The sequence below is a fragment of the Erpetoichthys calabaricus genome, chromosome 4 (genome assembly GCF_900747795.2).
Source record: "Erpetoichthys calabaricus chromosome 4, fErpCal1.3, whole genome shotgun sequence".
In the NCBI taxonomy this organism is placed as follows: domain Eukaryota; kingdom Metazoa; phylum Chordata; class Cladistia; order Polypteriformes; family Polypteridae; genus Erpetoichthys; species Erpetoichthys calabaricus.
The window spans coordinates 134813476-134830842 of record NC_041397.2 but is presented as its reverse complement, the minus strand read 5'-3'; the positions used below and the strand labels follow the sequence as shown (position 1 = coordinate 134830842).

Below are 17367 nucleotides of genomic sequence, written 5' to 3'. Positions count from 1 at the left end.
ATGTACGTCACTGAATATACTTGGCTCTGGCATGCTGGCAAATTGCACTGAGAAACAACTTTAGCCAGTTGCGGAGTTCAATTAATGTACGTCGCCGCATATACTCGGCTTCGGCGTGCTTCCAAATTGCACTGGAAACCGACTCTAGCCGGTTGCGGCATTCAACAAATGTACTTTTTCGAATATACTCGGCTCCGGCATGCTGGCAGTAATTAGCTTGTTACATATTTTAGTCCGTTTTTTTTTTTTATTTTGGCATGATATAGTACATGATGTGATAAACTACAACACTTTTCCTTCAGAGTGTGATGATTAAAACATCTTTGTCTGCAAAATCATTTTTGTGTATTCCTGCTACCTCTACTCCTTCTTAGCGTCTCTTCTCAGCAGCTGGGAACATTGTCTCAAAGAAGAGCGCCAGCCTCACACCAGAGCATGTCGAAATGCTCACGTTCCTGCAATGCAATCAGGAATATATGAACTGAATCTTTTATAAACTGTACATTATTGTTTTATTTGAATTGAAGCTTTATTTAAACTTTTGGACTTTATAAGACACACCAGTGGCCATTTTTGGTTAAGTTAAATGCACTTTTTTTGTTTTAAAGACTATGTGCACTTTACTTTGTATTGTTTAATGTATTTCTTTTTTACTGTGATGGTCACACAAATATAAAACATCTGATTATTTTCAAATTCATGTGTTTCACTGGTTGTTATTTTAATTTATTATTAATTTTATTCGTGTTAATGCAGAGACATCAGGGTGACTTTCACAGGTGGACAGACATGAGCAGATGAGGTAAGACATGCACTGGAGCCCAGAACAGAATGTGCAACCACAGGTTGCAGGTATCAAAATAGTAAGACATGAAATAATCGTGACTAATCGGGGCAAAAAAAAAAAAGAAAAGAAAAAAAAAAAATTGAATGATTAGTCAACTACCAAAATAATCATTAGTTGCAGCCATAAAACAGACCCAGATGGGTCTATAGTTACTGAGTGCAGAATTGTGTGTTATGTCTATTAAGTTGAAGCTTAGCAACTGCTATTTTTAGTGTTTCTGGAAAGCCTGTTTCTATTTAGTATTTTGCAGTCTTTTAATCTAACACTACTGAAGATCATAATGTGTCTGTCTAATCACGAACATGTTTTTAAGGTGCCAATTTTATCCACTGTCAGCTTTATCCAGTAACAGTAAATAACACCTATATGAAGCTCCAGTAAATTTTTGTACTCATCTTTGGAATATAATAAGCATATAAAAAAGGAGGCAACTTTTAAACCAAGTGGCTTTCTGTACCATTGGTTGCGTTACAATTACAATTAAATGAGCTGCTCTATATGTCATAAAATAGAATTATGAGTTGGTGTTTCTCAACCTTCAAACTAGCCAGACATTCAAGTGACTTAGCTCATGATCCTGCTTTGAAATTGAGGCACGAGCTGCTAAGAACAGCATAACGCAGTGCTTAAAATGAACTAGCGAACAACAAATTAGTAGTTCCCATTAGGATCTTAAATACAATGGAGTGTTCATCAGTACACCAAATAAAAATGTAACAAGGGAAAACACATGCAATATAGATTTGAATAGTATGGAAGTGGCAGTGATAGTCTGTAACTGATGATGCATTCATGCCATCTTCTATTTTTTCTTATGGTGGATGTTTTCTATGCACTTGCTCAGAAGGAGGATGTCATTGGAGTTGGCCTTTCCATACCTTCTTTATATACTGTATGCTAATTGGGGAAAGGTCTGACTGGCAATTACTGTTTCATCTGCCAGATATAAATACACTTGGTTTTCTCAATAAGGTTTCAGGGACCTAGAACGTAGGAACAGGATTAAGGAGTATATCTGGTAAGCAGGTTTGACATTTCTATTAATTAAAATTAAGCTTTGCAGTTTAATAAAATCTTCTTTATCATGGTGCAAGACAGTGGTGACATCCTGCATGTTGGTCAGACATGCAAGTAACTTTTTACTGCATAGTACTCTGTATATGTGACAATAGTGATGCTACCAATACTATTATTAACTGCAAATAAAGGCATTCATAGATATGAACATACATAAATAAAGGCAAATGACAAATTAACTTTTTACAAACTCAGTTTGAAAGGTCTTCCTATAAGTGCAGCTTTAAAGATTAGTTGTAAAAAAAATCCTGAATAATCCCAGCAGTGCATGTGGCACTGACATTGTATTTGGATCTGATTTAAAAGATAGCATTTATTAAGCATCTTATTTTTTAATCGTTAATAATTTACTATGTGTACATTAAGATACAATAGTATACAATGATCATATGCTTCTTCCTAAAACCTATACTAAATTCATCCTCAAGTCTACAAATGGCCCCATTTGATGTTACACGTGAGAAAATCCTATCCATAAAACTTTAAATTATCACCATGATGTACATGTTACTTTTAACTTATGTTAGTAAACATGTTAATGTTAGTAAATGGTCATTAATAATAATAATAACAATAATAATGATATATTTTATTTATATAGCGCCTTTCCATTGCACTTTCCAGGCACTTACAGAATATAAGAAAGAACGGCAGGGTATACAGTATATAGCGTTGTACAAACCAGATAAATAAATAAAGAAGATTACAACAGTGAATTCAGAGAAGAAAAAAAACACAACATAATTGATGGTCTAGCACACACACATACAGGTTACATGAGCATCTTGACAGAGAGGTAAACTGAGAGAAGGGTAATAAAGTCAGGTACAGCTATAAGCCTTCCTGAACAGATGAGTTTTGAGTTGTTTTTTTAAAAGAATTCATGGAGTCAGCCGACCCGATTAATTTCGGTAGGTCATTCCAGAGTCTGGGCGTTATACAGCTGAAGGCCCTGTCACCCATTGAGTGTAGATTAGCGTGGGGCACAACAAGATTTCCAGAATCAGAGGACCTTAGTGGGTGGACAGGCACATAGTGATGGAGAAGGTCACTGATGTAGTTTGGCGCGAGGTTATTTAAGGCTTTGTAGGTTAATAGTAAGATTTTATATTCGATTCTGTAAGACACTGGGAGCCAGTGAAGATGGAGCAGGATGGGTGTGATGTGCTCGCTGCTGTTGGTTCGAGTAAGGATTCTTGCAGCTGAGTTTTGAATAAGCTGGAGCTGTGATAGAAGATTAGAAGGGGCACCTGCCAGTAGGGAATTACAATAATCGATGCGGGATGTGATAAAAGCATGGACAAGTTTCTCAGAATTAGAGAAGGAGAGGAAGGAGTGAACACAGGATATGTTACGGAGGTGAATGTAAGAAAATTTCTTAATGTGATTTATGTGGGTGGAATAAGAGAGGGAGGAATCAAAAATGACACCAAGATTCTTTGCAGTAGAGGCAGGTCTGATGAGATCACCACCAAGACTGACTGGGAAGGAACTCATTTTATTATGTTGCACTTTAGTCCCAATTTGCAGGAGCTCAGTTTTGTTGCAATTTAATTTTAAAGAGTTCTGCTCCATCCAGGTTTTAATTTCACTAAGGCAGGTTGTGAGCTGATTCAGCTCTGATGAAGTTCCACTTTTAACACTTCAGTAGAGTTGAGTATCATCTGCATAAAAATGATAACCCAGTCCAAAGCTACGTATAATATGACCAAGGGGAAGCATATAAATACAGAAGAGAAGAGGGCTGAGGACAGAGCCCTGAGGAACTCCTTGTGTGACTGGCGCTGAGCTGGATCTGCTGTTGCCACGACTAACAAACTCTAGCCTATCAGTCAGATAGGACTTGAACCACTGGAGGGCAATGCCAGAGATGCCCAGCATGTTCTCCATTCTGGACAGTAGGATGTCATGTCTGACAGTGTCAAATGCTGCACTGAGGTCTAATAGAATTAATATGTTGGTTTGTCCAGAGTCTGCTGCCATAAGCAAATCATTGGTTACCCGTAGCAGAGCAGTTTCACAGCTGTGCAGCGCCCTGAAACCAGACTGAAAGGGTTCCATCAAGTTATTAGAGGTTAGGTAATTGGTGAGTTGGGAAGCTACAACACGCTCAAGAACTTGTGACAGGAAAGGTAAGTGGGAAATAGATAGATACTTTATTAACCCCAAGGGGAAATTTACATAGTCCAGCAGCAGCATACTGATAAAGAACAATATTAAAGAGTGATAACAATGCAGGTATACAGACAGGCAATAACTTTGTATAATTTTAACGTTTAAGGGTGGAATTGAAGAGTCACATAGTGTGGGGGAGGAACGATCTCCTCAGTCTGTCAGTGGAGAAGGACATTGACAGCACTCTGTCACTGAAGCTGCTCCTCTGTCTGGAGAGGATACTGTTTAGGCCGGAAATCATTAAGATTGTCAGCATCAAGACCAGACTTTAACATTGGGGTTACAAAGGCAATTTTAAAAGTGAGAGGCGCAGAGCCAGTGTCGGGGGATGAGTTTATTATTGTTGTAACAGTCGGGATTATGGCATGAAGGCAGGATTTAAGTAGCGTGCTGGGGATGGGGTCCAGTACACAAGTAATCGGCTTTATTTTACAAAGTAGGTTATTAACAAACGCAGATGTGACTGGTGAGAACTTAGAGAACGAGCTGGATGGAGTGGGAAAACAGGGAGAGATATATAAACAGATAATAATAATAATTTTTTGCATTTATATAGCGCTTTTCTCACTACTCAAAGCACTTAGCAATTGCAGGTTAAGGGCCTTGCTTAAGGGCCCAACAGAGCAGAGTCCCTTTTTGGCATTTACGGGATTCGAACCGGCAACCTTCTGATTGCCAGTGCAGATCCCTAGCCTCAAAGCTACCACTCCAATGATGAGACCAAACAGATGATGTATTTATTTGGTAATTACATAAAAAGGGTTTATACACTGTAAATGAATAGAAATATACTGTCTCTTTTTGTATTTCTGTTAGACATCTAGCCTACTACTTTTCTTTTTTTAACAGAAGTACTCATATCGTTACTGATCACTGATGAGTATAGATGATTCCACAGAAGGCCAAATAACCAGATTACAATGAATGTCAGCCTTTCAGAATTGTTTCCAGTTAACTATCCAAACTACTATAAAACATTGCTGGCTTAGGCCAATTTCAGGTTGTCCTTGCAGCAGTTTTGTTACTTCCCCAAGATAACATCCAACGGCTATGAGAAAGAAAGAAAGAAAGAAAGAAAGAAAGAAAGAAAGAAAGAAAGAAAGAAAGAAAGAAAGAAAGAATTTCACTGCACAGCTCAGAATGACAGGTATTACTATACGAATTATTTTACAAACCTATTGTCATATTTAATTACCCAGGGGATAACTACCATCAGTAATGGAGTTTTCTCAAAGCACACTTTTCACCGCAACTTGGCATAGTTCAAGGTTGTTTCCCCAGAGTGAGAAAATGTGTTCTAGAGCTTACCTTTTCCAAATAGTTGTTCTTTTATTTACTTAATAATACACCTTGTAAAGAGCAACAGAAAATAACTCCTCCAGAAAACTGTCCTGTTGAACGCATCAGTGCTTTCTAGGGAGATACTGTAATTATATTATCTATTATCCATTAATGTTTCTGTGAACCATAGCCTATCTTCTCAACATAATTGTCACATAAACTATTGGAGGGCCAATATAAAGTCATCAAGCAAACCAGCTTGGATGTATAGTATTTACAATGTTTGGGCAAACCTAAACACCCAGCAAAAAATGGAAAGACAAAGAGGCTTCATAAAGTCCACATTGTCAGTTCCTGGGCTAGTATTTGAATCCTAGAGTTTGGCAACAAGTTACTTTGCATCATGTATAAATCAGTGTATATTTTTGTTACCAATTAGTTTGACTAACAAGGAAAATGGGTCGTAACTCAACATACAGGATGGCCCATATTAATGTATAGGATGTTTCACATGCCGTAGCATTTAAAATACTGCGTGAAAAATATCGAAAATGGCATCACTGTGTAGCCTGAGAATAGGAGTAACGATGTGCTGGACCGGGCAACCCCTGCTGTGTTCAAATACAGAATGGCGGCGAATCAATTGTCACTAGAGCAGCACGTACATTGTGTGAGTTTATATTCTGCAACAAACAACTATGCAGTGGTGAAACAGAAGATGGCAGTAGAGTTTGGAGGCAGTGGCCCTAGTCTGCTAACCATCACAAGAATAAACAAAATTCGACATCAGTGGTATTGTTTTGCAAGCGAAGGGAGCAGGTAGGCCCAGGAGTGTGCATACTGATGCCAACTGTTGTGGCGAATGCCTTTCAAAGTTGGGCTCTACTTTAGGGGTGTATCGATCTGGATGGTGCATTGGTGGACCACTCCATGGAGAACAGAGGATGAATGTTCACATTCCATTATTTTACTTGATAATAACATTGGTAGTTTCCTGACAATAACGGCTTTTCAATCATATACATAAATATGGGCCACCCTGTATAGCGCACACATCACATAGTCAGCAGGATTAACAAGCATTAAAATGACATGGCAATTTCTAGAACTTCAAAAAACAGCTTTCCTCTGAGGATTTTCGTACACTACAGTCTTTGTAGTTAACAGAAAATCGTGAAACACACATAAACCTCAACAGAGAAGACGTTCTGCTTGAAAAAAACCTTGTGAATGAAAGAGCCCAGATGAGAATGGGTACAGCTCTGAACGCAAAATATATGAGGCCTTGCTGAAGATGGGCTACAGCGGTAGAAGACCACATCAGCTGCAACTTCTCAGCTAATAGAAAGAAGAGATTATACTGGGAATTGTATTCCTTTTTTGAATTATATCACATTGAATTAGACACAGAACAAAGAATTAAATCAATACTACTTTAAAACACTAATGTTCCATATCAAATCTATATTAGCACCATGCACCACAACTCTACCTTTTTTGATATGGGATTCGTCCAGCCAGCTAACATGTCATCTCATCAAGTGCACATCACCTCAAGCTAGTTCCACAAACAACTGACTTCAAATTGGCCTGTGCCATCCCTACATCTCAATCAACAAGCACTGAGACAAGGTACTCATGGCCAAACAAGAATTTTACAGGACCTTCATGGTACTAGTCAACATGAAGTAAAAGCCCTAATGAAAGCTTTAAGCATCTTGCTTAATCAATGCCTCATTTATCCTGTTCTTAAAGCAAAAGGGATTCCTATCCAATACAAGATAGCTCTATCAAATTAAGTAGCCACTGGGTCTTTAGATTAGTCAGATCTGATGCATATTTTATTGGTAGCAACAAAATACAGGACAGTTCCTCATTGATATGGTTATGAAAAGATTAAACCTATTACACTATAAGAAAGATATTATCCAAAATACATAACATTTTAAAGGTATGCATATTAACATCCTCATGGCATAGGACATTGTATTTCAAGTATAATATGTACAGTACATTATATGAACTTTCCACTTTTTCACCTATTCCAAAATAACACCAGTATCCAACTTTTCTTTAAAAAGATGTGTGTCATGGACTTAGAGGGCTACGGACATGAATGGCCTCAGCAAGATTACTGAGCAGTTTTGTGGTCTGCAACATTTCTACCCTAAATCTCTCAAAGGAAAAAAAAAAAATCTTATTAGGTTCTATAAGGGGCTTCTTATCTGTGAACGCTACTTCAGCTTTTTGAATGCCTTCTCCAGCTAGTGTTTTTGAATGAAAGAACGGAATAACAACAAAACCTGCATCATGTAGAGACCATTCATTCTTGTTATATGGATATTTTTTGTAATGCAATGACATTTGGTTTTGAGGAATCCTGCGGCATATTTTCTTTCTAAATAATTGATATTTAACAGCTGTCCTTTTATAATTAGCCAGCACCATCTTATTATTCTAAAGTATGATGGATGCTGAAGGGTGAAAATGACTTTTGTAAAAGAACAAGTTACAAAAAGTATGTATTTTTTGTCTTACCTTTTATCAGTCTTTTTAATTTAGTTCACTTGCTCCACTAATTGTATCCAAATAATGGCAACAAACACCTCAGCAGACACAGGTGAAAGGTAAACGGACACTGAATACTTGGAAGCACTACCTACTTGAATGGCATATCTGAGAAATGGATTAACTAACTGAAACATTAAAGAAGTAAAATGCAGAATCAAAAGCAAGATGAAGAAAAAAAAAATCACTCTAGGTGTAAAACATAAATATACTTGCTAAATTTATACTGTATATATTATGAAACAAACACTGCTACAAACTAAAATACATAAACCTGAAAATACATGAATATTACAGAAAAAAAATCCAATTAAAAGCAAGAGACGCCTATAATGAAAATCTGAAAGTAATGGTTCTCTTCAAATGTAAATTTAAAAAACTCCATGAACCTAACTTCTTTTAGAAAAAGTGCAGACCAACATTATTTACACTAGCAACTAAGAGAACTCTCACACTACCTTGTAACATTCTATAAACATGGCTACTAAATGTTCATCCCTCAGAGAGATTAGACGGTGCTTAAGGTTGCTTATACACTTATTGTGAATATTTTGTAACTGCTAAAATACTATATAAGATTCTGGATAAATTACTTGGAAAATCAAATGCAAAACAGATCTTCGTTCTAATGTGGCACTTAATAATTTAGAAGAAAAAATAATAAATATCAGATATACAACATGTATTTCTATAGCCTATTTTCATACATTGGATGAAGCTCAAACTGTTTTATGAGATGTCAAAGAAAAAAGTTACAAGAGATAGATAAAAATAACAAGAATAATTCAATATAAATAAGAATTGATCAACAAATACAAACATATAGGAAACCAAAGGGAAGAACAATAAAGACTTTATAAATTTAGTAATGGTTTTAAAAAAAATTGTCATGCATAAACCCCAAAATATTAAAGACATATTTGAACTTTACTTTTAGTGCTATGAGAAATGTAATACACATAGAATGGTATAATATTAAAAGCAGCCCATGATTTGTTTTACAATTGGCATCTTCTGTCTTCATCTAGATTGTTCTGTACTGCTTCTAAATGGCCACAGTAACTACAGGCATGAACAGAAAATAACTGCACTAAAACAGAATTGGACATGAAAGCAAAAACTTCTATCAGAACAGCTCTTCCCTGCAGAAAACTTACATATAGTCTGCAGAGTGTGGAGTAGTGCATCTATAGTGAAAATTAGGTATACTGTATTATTGCAAACCAGAATGAACAAGTCTAAGGAAATACTTTTTGAAATAATCTTTGTATTATACTTTAGATCAGCTGTTACGAACACTACACACAAATCTTGGGGGTGAAAAACTCTTTCATAACATATTCTGGCAAAATATGCAAAGGCAAGGTGCTGTAGGAGATCCTCTACTCATAATACACTTCAGATATTGCAATTCTTTTTTAAAACTAAACAAAAAAACAACCTCTCTCAAATGCTGCCGTTTTTAACTGCATTCTGTCACCCCAAAACTCACAACAGAATCGAATACATTACATAATATGCTAAAATGTGTTAATCCATGTCTTTTATTCTTAGAAACAAAAGACCATAAGCAGAAATGCCTTTAAAGAAGCTACTACTCCATAAGTGTTCATATTTTATGCATCCAGCTCGTCTCATACTTTCAGTATGATAAGCTGAAATGAATTAAATTGAAGGAAGCAGCTGGCTGCAGTGAAAAGCTTCCACATCCATCTGGAGCTAGTTCTGCTTGTTGGGCTCTCCAATTAAAATAGGTATACACTGTTTTATATAACTTCCCTGGGATTTCTTTTACACCCCATTCAAAGAGTAGTCTTTTGCCTTGTACCAGACACTACCAGGATGGACTCAGTGTCCTCATACATGCATGATGTGTTAAAGATGGATGGATTTCTCTAAATGCCGAATATCTGGTTTTCTCCATTTGCATTCAAGAACTATTCCACCTGGATTAACTTTGATAAAAGGCTTTGTTGTTGATTGTGCTGGGGCTGCTCTAGTCTAACACATTTTTTGCCTTAAGTGTGTGAACCAAAAAAACATCATCATTTTCAGGAATATTTGCTTTTGTAAATATTTTATATTGCATCTATTAACAAAAGGTAATGTTTTCATGTGAAAGCATCAGGGTTCTTTGGCTTAGAACAGATATCATACAGTATATCCAGCATGGATGACAAAAAACACTGAAAAATTCAAAATTATTCAAGATAAACATTTAGTATTTACCACATATGTGAAGGAGGTTTAATAGAATCACATGGACATCTCTATTTTTTTTAATTGCATATTAAATTGTTCACAGGTTGATTGAAAGTTAACCATTACCCAACTAACACGATTACAATAAAGCACAACAATTTCCAAGACCTGCTTATTCCAAGTAAGGCTCACAAGGAGTCAAAATACATCAAGAGACATTATAGAAACTATCTCGGAATGTATTGCTAGTTCAAATAAGGTTTACATACTCATTTGGGTCAAATTTTGAATCACCACTTAACCAAACACACGTTCTTTAGGTGATTTAAAAAAAAAGCCATTGTGAGAATGTGCAAGTAAATTGAATAAAACAACAGCCTATGAATTCACTAAACCCACTTAGGGATTTAAAGTTTCATAAGGATCAAGGGGAGCCTATAAAAACAAAACCTCAAATTGGTATGTACTGCACTTCTCATTAATAAATTCAGTGCAGTACACATTGAACACTACAATTAAAATAAAACAAGACTGAATAAATACATAAACATCACCACATGATCAATCCACCCATTATCAAAACTACTTCTCTTCAGGTTAGCAGGAGCCTGGAACCACACAGGAAAAAACTAGGCACATGGCATGAAGTGACCTTGGCAGCAGCACCAATCCATCTGAGGGCATATACGTACTCACTTTCATACTGGACCATATTTTGCCAAAAACGTACATCATTGGGAAGAGAGAGCCTAAGAACAATGCACTATTGAAACAAAACCACCAAAAACAGGAGCAGTCGCATCACAGTAAAGTAGGGTGGTATTTATTTCAGAAGGTTAATGCAGAAACACTGCTTTAGTAACCAAGAACAAACAGATCTTTAAATTTACAAAGCCTTAAGACAAAATCCTCTTTTGAGGAATCTCAGCCTGCATATCACCTAGAATAATGACGCCTTGCACAATTAATCGCTGCTTATAAATAAGAGCAAAGTTACTGAGAATTTTCTATGGACAACGCATGTTAAACATTCAATTGATGTTTCATTGGATTATCCGAAACTGCACGACGTTTTAATGCAGGTGTAACTTTTGGTGTTTAGTGTCTGAATTATTAAAGGCACGAAATAATCGGCCTAATGGTTACTTAACAACAATAAAAGAAACACCCGAAACCTTACACCTGTCAAAACAGTTAAACACTTTAAATAAAACCCTACGTTTTGTGTTTATTATTATTATTATTAAAGGCTCTAAATAACCACCACGGGTTACTCGAGAACAATGTTTGAAATATCCGAAACATAGCCATGTAACAAGAGATGATTTACCAAAACACAACTTTAAATGGAACTATATGTTGTCCCAATATAAAATATAGTACTCACGTGCCTGAAAGTAACACTCCCCCATCACTGCATAAACTGTGAAGAATTTACGTTACTCTTAAGTAACGCATGCAAATAACTGAAAAATGGATACAGTTTTTAAAATATAAGCAAATGTGGTTTCAGTGAACTTTTAGCGCAGCAGCAATGCCTGAGAAATAATCTGCATAACGACTCACTCGTGTAACAAAAGCCTTCAGACTGCAAATGCATGCGAGACAAAACGTGCGTCAGACGACAGACGCTTCCACAAAACGCTACATAAAAGTTAAATTGTGTTCCGTACCATGCGGCCGCGTTCTTTCTGTTTCATTTTTTTCAAATTCCTAACAGGCAACAGATTACCTAGTTTAATACATTTTCAAAACCAGAATTTCCAAGGGGCGAAAAGGCGAGCCTGAACAACGCCGTTTCCCCAGTATGAGAAACGCCGTCTTAGAATTATCAGTCGTACATTTAAACTCCCACGTAACAATGCCTTTTTATATTTGATAATAAGCACAGGAACGGCAGAAAACAATCACCACTATACCATGAAAAGTGAACATTGCTAATTTCAGGTTGTTCGTTGACCCATTTGTAAAAAAAATAACAAATTTCACGGCTTTTCTTAGAAAGGCAATCTCAGGCACTTTCGTCCTGAGGCTGAAATTAAAAGGACGGCAAAGTGATTGGCATTCTCATTGACCAATGGTCGATCACCCAAACAGGTCAAAAACGGGATGGGCTCGGAACGGCGTAGACAAGTCGCCCAATCAGAACGCAGAGTGCTACGGCAAGCCGTTTCTGCTGTTCGCAGCAAACAACAAGGGTAAAGTACCTTGTTTGTTTTCCAATGTTTTAGCAATTTAGAAAGAACGTCCGCTTACAGGAACGTGAGCTCGCAACGCAACAAAGTCGATGTACAAAAAAAGAAACGCGGTTACCGGTGGCAGCCATGGGCGATCTGGTGCGTGCGTGCTCGGCAATTAGAAGTCCACACAGTTCTCCTCCCGTCGACGACTGTCCCCCGTTTGATCCAGGCGTTGTGCATGTGACGAAACGGAAGACGCCTGCTTCTTTGTGCTGTGATCGTGCCGTTTTGCGCTGCAGCTGCGCCCTGGACGCTATGCAAATAGCGTTCCCCAGGCTGCACCTCTATTGAGTGTGAGTATGAAGCAGGACTTGAAACCAACTGTGTTATTAAAACAAACAGACCCAACAGTTCAGGTCCATCTGCAAAACGCAGAACTAGTACATTGTACTTGCATGGGCGTATTTTGTAAATGTTGTTCAAAATAAAACACCCTTTCTTTTTATGGTAGCAGGACCAATTTAAACGGTGACCTTCCCCCGCACAGTACAGTATTCCAATAAAAGTTGTTCAGAGCAGAAAAGTTCCAAAGTTCATTTAGGCAAAAGGGCCTAGTGGTTTAAGGACGGGAATACCACACGTAAGGTTGAGTACCGAAGTTTCACAGCCGAGGCACTCTTTTTCACTAAATATGCCGCATCAGCTGTCAGTGTAAAAAAATAAGTGTATATAGATAGATAACGTGCTTGCTTAGATTCTTGTGCGTTTTTCAGTTATGAATGGTTACAAACTCGAAACAGTGCATTGCATGCTACATGGTAAAGTGGACTCACTTCATATAATACTGTAACGCTGGATTGGAGATATTACAGACAGTCACAATATGCATATAGCTAATTAAACTGATAAAAAATAAAAGCAAAGTTCAGAATGGATCTACAATGTCTTGAGTTTTATTTAACTAGTTTATACAAGAATTGTATTTCTTTGTAGCTAGGTAAATGACTCTTAGGAGTCCCTGTTTAAGCTGGTGGAGCACAGATGTACAGTATTATTAACTGAAAATCTACATTTCACCACTCACCCATAATCATTATACATATATATTTAAAACTTAATTCAATCCAGATTTGCTGGGGGCAGCAGTTTGTCTGTACAAAACACTGGGGCACAATCACAATTTACAGTCTCTGGTTAACCTTATTGTATGCCCATGAAGACGTGAGAGGAATTCTCACCCAGGCCCAGGAAATTTGCACACCCAAACAGACTAGGCACAGGTCTTAAACCCAAGGGCATTAGATCTGTGTTGCACTATGCCATACACTTGTCATCTTGGATGATTACATTTTTTATAGTTATATACTGCATCTGGAATATTGCAGGGATTAGTCTTACTGACTCAAGAATGCAAAATCAAGCTTATTAAAATGTTTTAATTATGAATAATTCTTTTTATTTGTATTCATGAACAGAAAAAAACATAATTAGAATGTTTCAACCATGTCACAGTTAAGTTCAAAAATGAAAGTAATTTTTATTAAAATTAAAACAAATTACACAATTTATATATATATATATATATAGATATATATATATATATATATATATATATATATATATATATACAGTAGTATTGTTCTAAATCAGGGTTCTCAAACTCCAGTCCTGGAGGGCCGCAGTGGCTGCAGGTTTTCATTCTAACTCTTTTCTTAATTAGTGACCTGTTTTTGCTGCTAATTAACTTCTTTTGAATTATTTTTAATTTACTTGTTCTGGAAGAATCAGACTCCTTAATTGTTTCTTTTTCCTTAATTAGCTGCCAAACAATAGGAAGATACAAAATGAGCCAAAACATGACCAGCAAACTGTGTCCATCATACAATATCTGCAAATAAAGAAAAATGAAGGTCTCGGGAATGTTGATCTGCTCAAGTCCACAAAACATTTTAACAGTACTATTAGAAAAGAGAAAATCAACAATTTCAGAAATGTATGCTATTGCACAATGAGAGCAGCAAAAAGAACAGGTTTAATTAACAACAGAATCAGTTCCTAATTAAGCAACTGCTTTGAGAGAAATTGTTTGCAGTTTGAGGCCCTGACTTAGTTGGTCTTCTGTTGGCTCACTCAATTCTCATTTCATTTTTGTTTGGGTGCCATTTAAGGAAAGAAATGAAGCAATTCAGAAATTTAGGGAAACAAATCTTAAAAAACAAGTCAATTAAAATTAATTCAAAAGAAGTTAATTAGCAGAAAAAAACATTTAGTCCAGCTAATATTTTAAACATACAGTATACTATATGTAAAGAAAACAACAATACATATTTATTGGCTCTAGTTTTTCTCACATCTTAGTTTATTTGATCCAAAACTTTGATTTTTCTAATGCAACCCTATTAATCATTCAGCATTAATCCACCATTTATTGACATCCCAACATCCTGAGTACCTTCTTTCCATGTAATTAATATCCTGATGGAATCTTTCACCCTGCTGTTTGAAAGATTTTAAGGCAAAAAATTCCAAATGCGAATACAAAAAGTGAACTTTGAGACTCAAGTTGCAACCCAATTCCTTATTTGTAACTAATAATTTTTTCATAATTTCTTTATAACTTGAATCTTTGTTGTTACCTAAAAACTTAGAAATTACTTATTTTCGTGATACCCACGCTCAAGGGCAGCATTGTGCCAGAGGGATAGCACTGCTGGCTTGTAGTAAAGGGACCAGGGTTCACGTTCTGGCTCCTCCCTGTGGGGAATTTGCATGTTGTCCCTGTGTCTTTGTGAGTTACCTCTGAGTACTGCAGTTTCCTCCCACTGTCCAAAGGCATCCAGGTTAGGCAAATTGGCAATGCTAAACTGGCCCTAGTGTGTGTTAGGTGTGTGTGTGTTTGCCTTGTGATGGACTAGTGCACTGTCCTGGGTTTGCTCCTGCCTTGCACCCAGTGCTAGATGGAATAGTTTCCAGCACTCCTCACAGTCCTAGGGCCTCATGTATAACGCCGTGCGTAGAACTCAAACTATAACATGGCATAAGCACAAAAGCGGGAATGTGTGTGCGCACAGAAAAATCCAGATGCAGGAATCTGTGCGTACGTAAACTTCCACGTTATTCCGCTACATAAATCCCGATCAGCGTGAAAAGTAACGCACGTGCACGCGCCTTCTGTCCCGCCCCAACTCCTCCCAGAATTACGCCTCTTTGAATATATAAATCAATATAAGTAGCCTTCTGTGAAAAGACAATGGGAAAAGCACGGGGGTAAATATAAGAATTTCAGCGAATACCAAGTGGAGGCAAAGGAAAAACGTACTATTTGTTGGTTTAAACAGTGGTATAATCAACAAAATGAAGTTGATCGAGTGACAGAGTGTTGGAGAAACTCGAAAGCTTAAGTTTACAAAGTCGCACAGTGCCCGAAATAAAAAAGAAATCACATATCAAAGTCGCTGTGAAAAGGTGAGTCATAGCCCACCATCTGAGTGTCATATGAAAGCTTAGTAGGGTACCGACAAAAAAAAAATAGGCACACAGTGGGAAAAAAGCACGAAATGTCAACTTTAATCTCGAAATGTCCACTTTAATCACGTAGTTTATTTTGCCATTAAAGTAGAACATCATAAACTTAATCTTAAAATCGTTTAATTTAGTAGTTTCTCAAATCCCCATTGTAACTAAAGTAGCACGTTAAATGCTTTGTTCTGTATTTGATCTTCTATGCGCTCTGTGTGTGTGAATCACTATCTGCTTCTTAAATGGGCTTTCTCTTTCTCCGACAGGACACATAATCCATTACATTCATTATATTACAGGTCTCTGAATAATTAAAATACTGAGATGTATACGTGATATCTTTTTCATGATGATAGGAGTTAAAGCGTGTTATTAAACATGGGAACACGGTGGCGCAGTGATTGTTCATGTCTCATGCAAGAGGCTTGCTGCGCCATGCGCGACCTTCGATGAAATAATTTATTACAGAAGTACTGTCTCTTTCAAACGTACTAACCTCCAATCCCTGTCCTTACTTTTCTTTCTCCAAGTAACCAATCACCACACAATCAGCTCTGTAATAGACGTGAAGCCATCTGTAAGCTTAGAACGCCGATTCTTCAAAACTTTTAAGGAACATTGAAATCTCTTCGTAGTACATGTTTAATTATTCTATCTGTCCATCCTTCCAGTGTCGCGTCAGCACCAGCAAGAATACAACACAATGCAGGAACAATCCCTGAACTAGCTAGCGCTGCGGCACCATGTCCTCACATGTTTAATTATTAACAATTCAGATTATTTAAATGAAGTTAAAGTTTTATCTGTATAATATAATCAACATATTTTGCTGCATTTCATCTTAAAAATGATATTGTCATCATATGTAAATACGCGCTTTATAAAGTGGCGCAGGTTGTGCAATATTATAACTGTAGTGCAAGTTTACTCTGAGGTAATTGTACTTAGAAGTACAGACAGTTCTACAAGGAGCACTTGATGGACTGTTTGAGTGCATTTAGAGTTCTTGGGATGAAACGTTTTCTAAACCGCGAAGTCCGTACAGGAAAGTCTCTGAAATGTTTTGCCGTGGCTCAGGCAACATCTGCTTCATGCTGTATACCATAAATTCTCTTTCCAATTAGCTGCTGCTGTGATTCCCCACTCAGATACAGTGATATAAATACTCCGAGTGGTGCAGTGAGAGGAATATGGAGAAAGATGATCTGCTGTGGCAACCCTTAACGGGAGCAGCTGAAAGAAGAAGAAGATGCATTGAGAGTAACAACGCTAAAGCAGTTATGGTATTTGGAATACTATGGCTATTTCCTGGACCATTATTTTGCTGCAGGTTAATTAGAATCAGATGCATTACACTAATAAATAATATGCAGTTAGTTTCAGTGTATTTATAAAGCCGCGTCAGGAATGTGGATCTAAGAAAGAAAGGGTAACCACACAGGAACAGTAGCACTGCTTTGACGCTGGGTGCCGCCAGTCTGCAAAACCGAGGGGAGAAATTGCGTACGCAAGGGTATG

The 17367-nt window shown here is 37.0% G+C and overlaps 1 protein-coding gene across 5 annotated transcripts in view; it reads right to left on the bottom strand.

Annotated features, from left to right (window-relative positions):
• The window catches only part of LOC114650282 (BEN domain-containing protein 2-like), a 106911-nt gene extending 94299 nt beyond the window's left edge, over positions 1-12612 (bottom strand). The window contains exons 1-2 of one of the 5 annotated variants that reach the window (XM_051927117.1): positions 12464-12612; positions 7919-8076 (exon numbers count right to left, since the gene is read on the bottom strand). Coding sequence is in view for 3 of the 5 variants with exons in the window: in XM_051927119.1 (XP_051783079.1) it covers positions 12070-12085 (16 nt within the window). In the remaining 2 variants the exon portion in view is untranslated. Of the gene's footprint in view, positions 1-7918; positions 8077-11823; positions 12028-12069; positions 12159-12463 lie in introns of those variants that run through there. The other 4 variants (XM_051927115.1, XM_051927119.1, XM_051927114.1 and 1 more) reach the window with 4 other exon arrangements.
• Positions 12613-17367: the final 4755 nt, after the last annotated feature.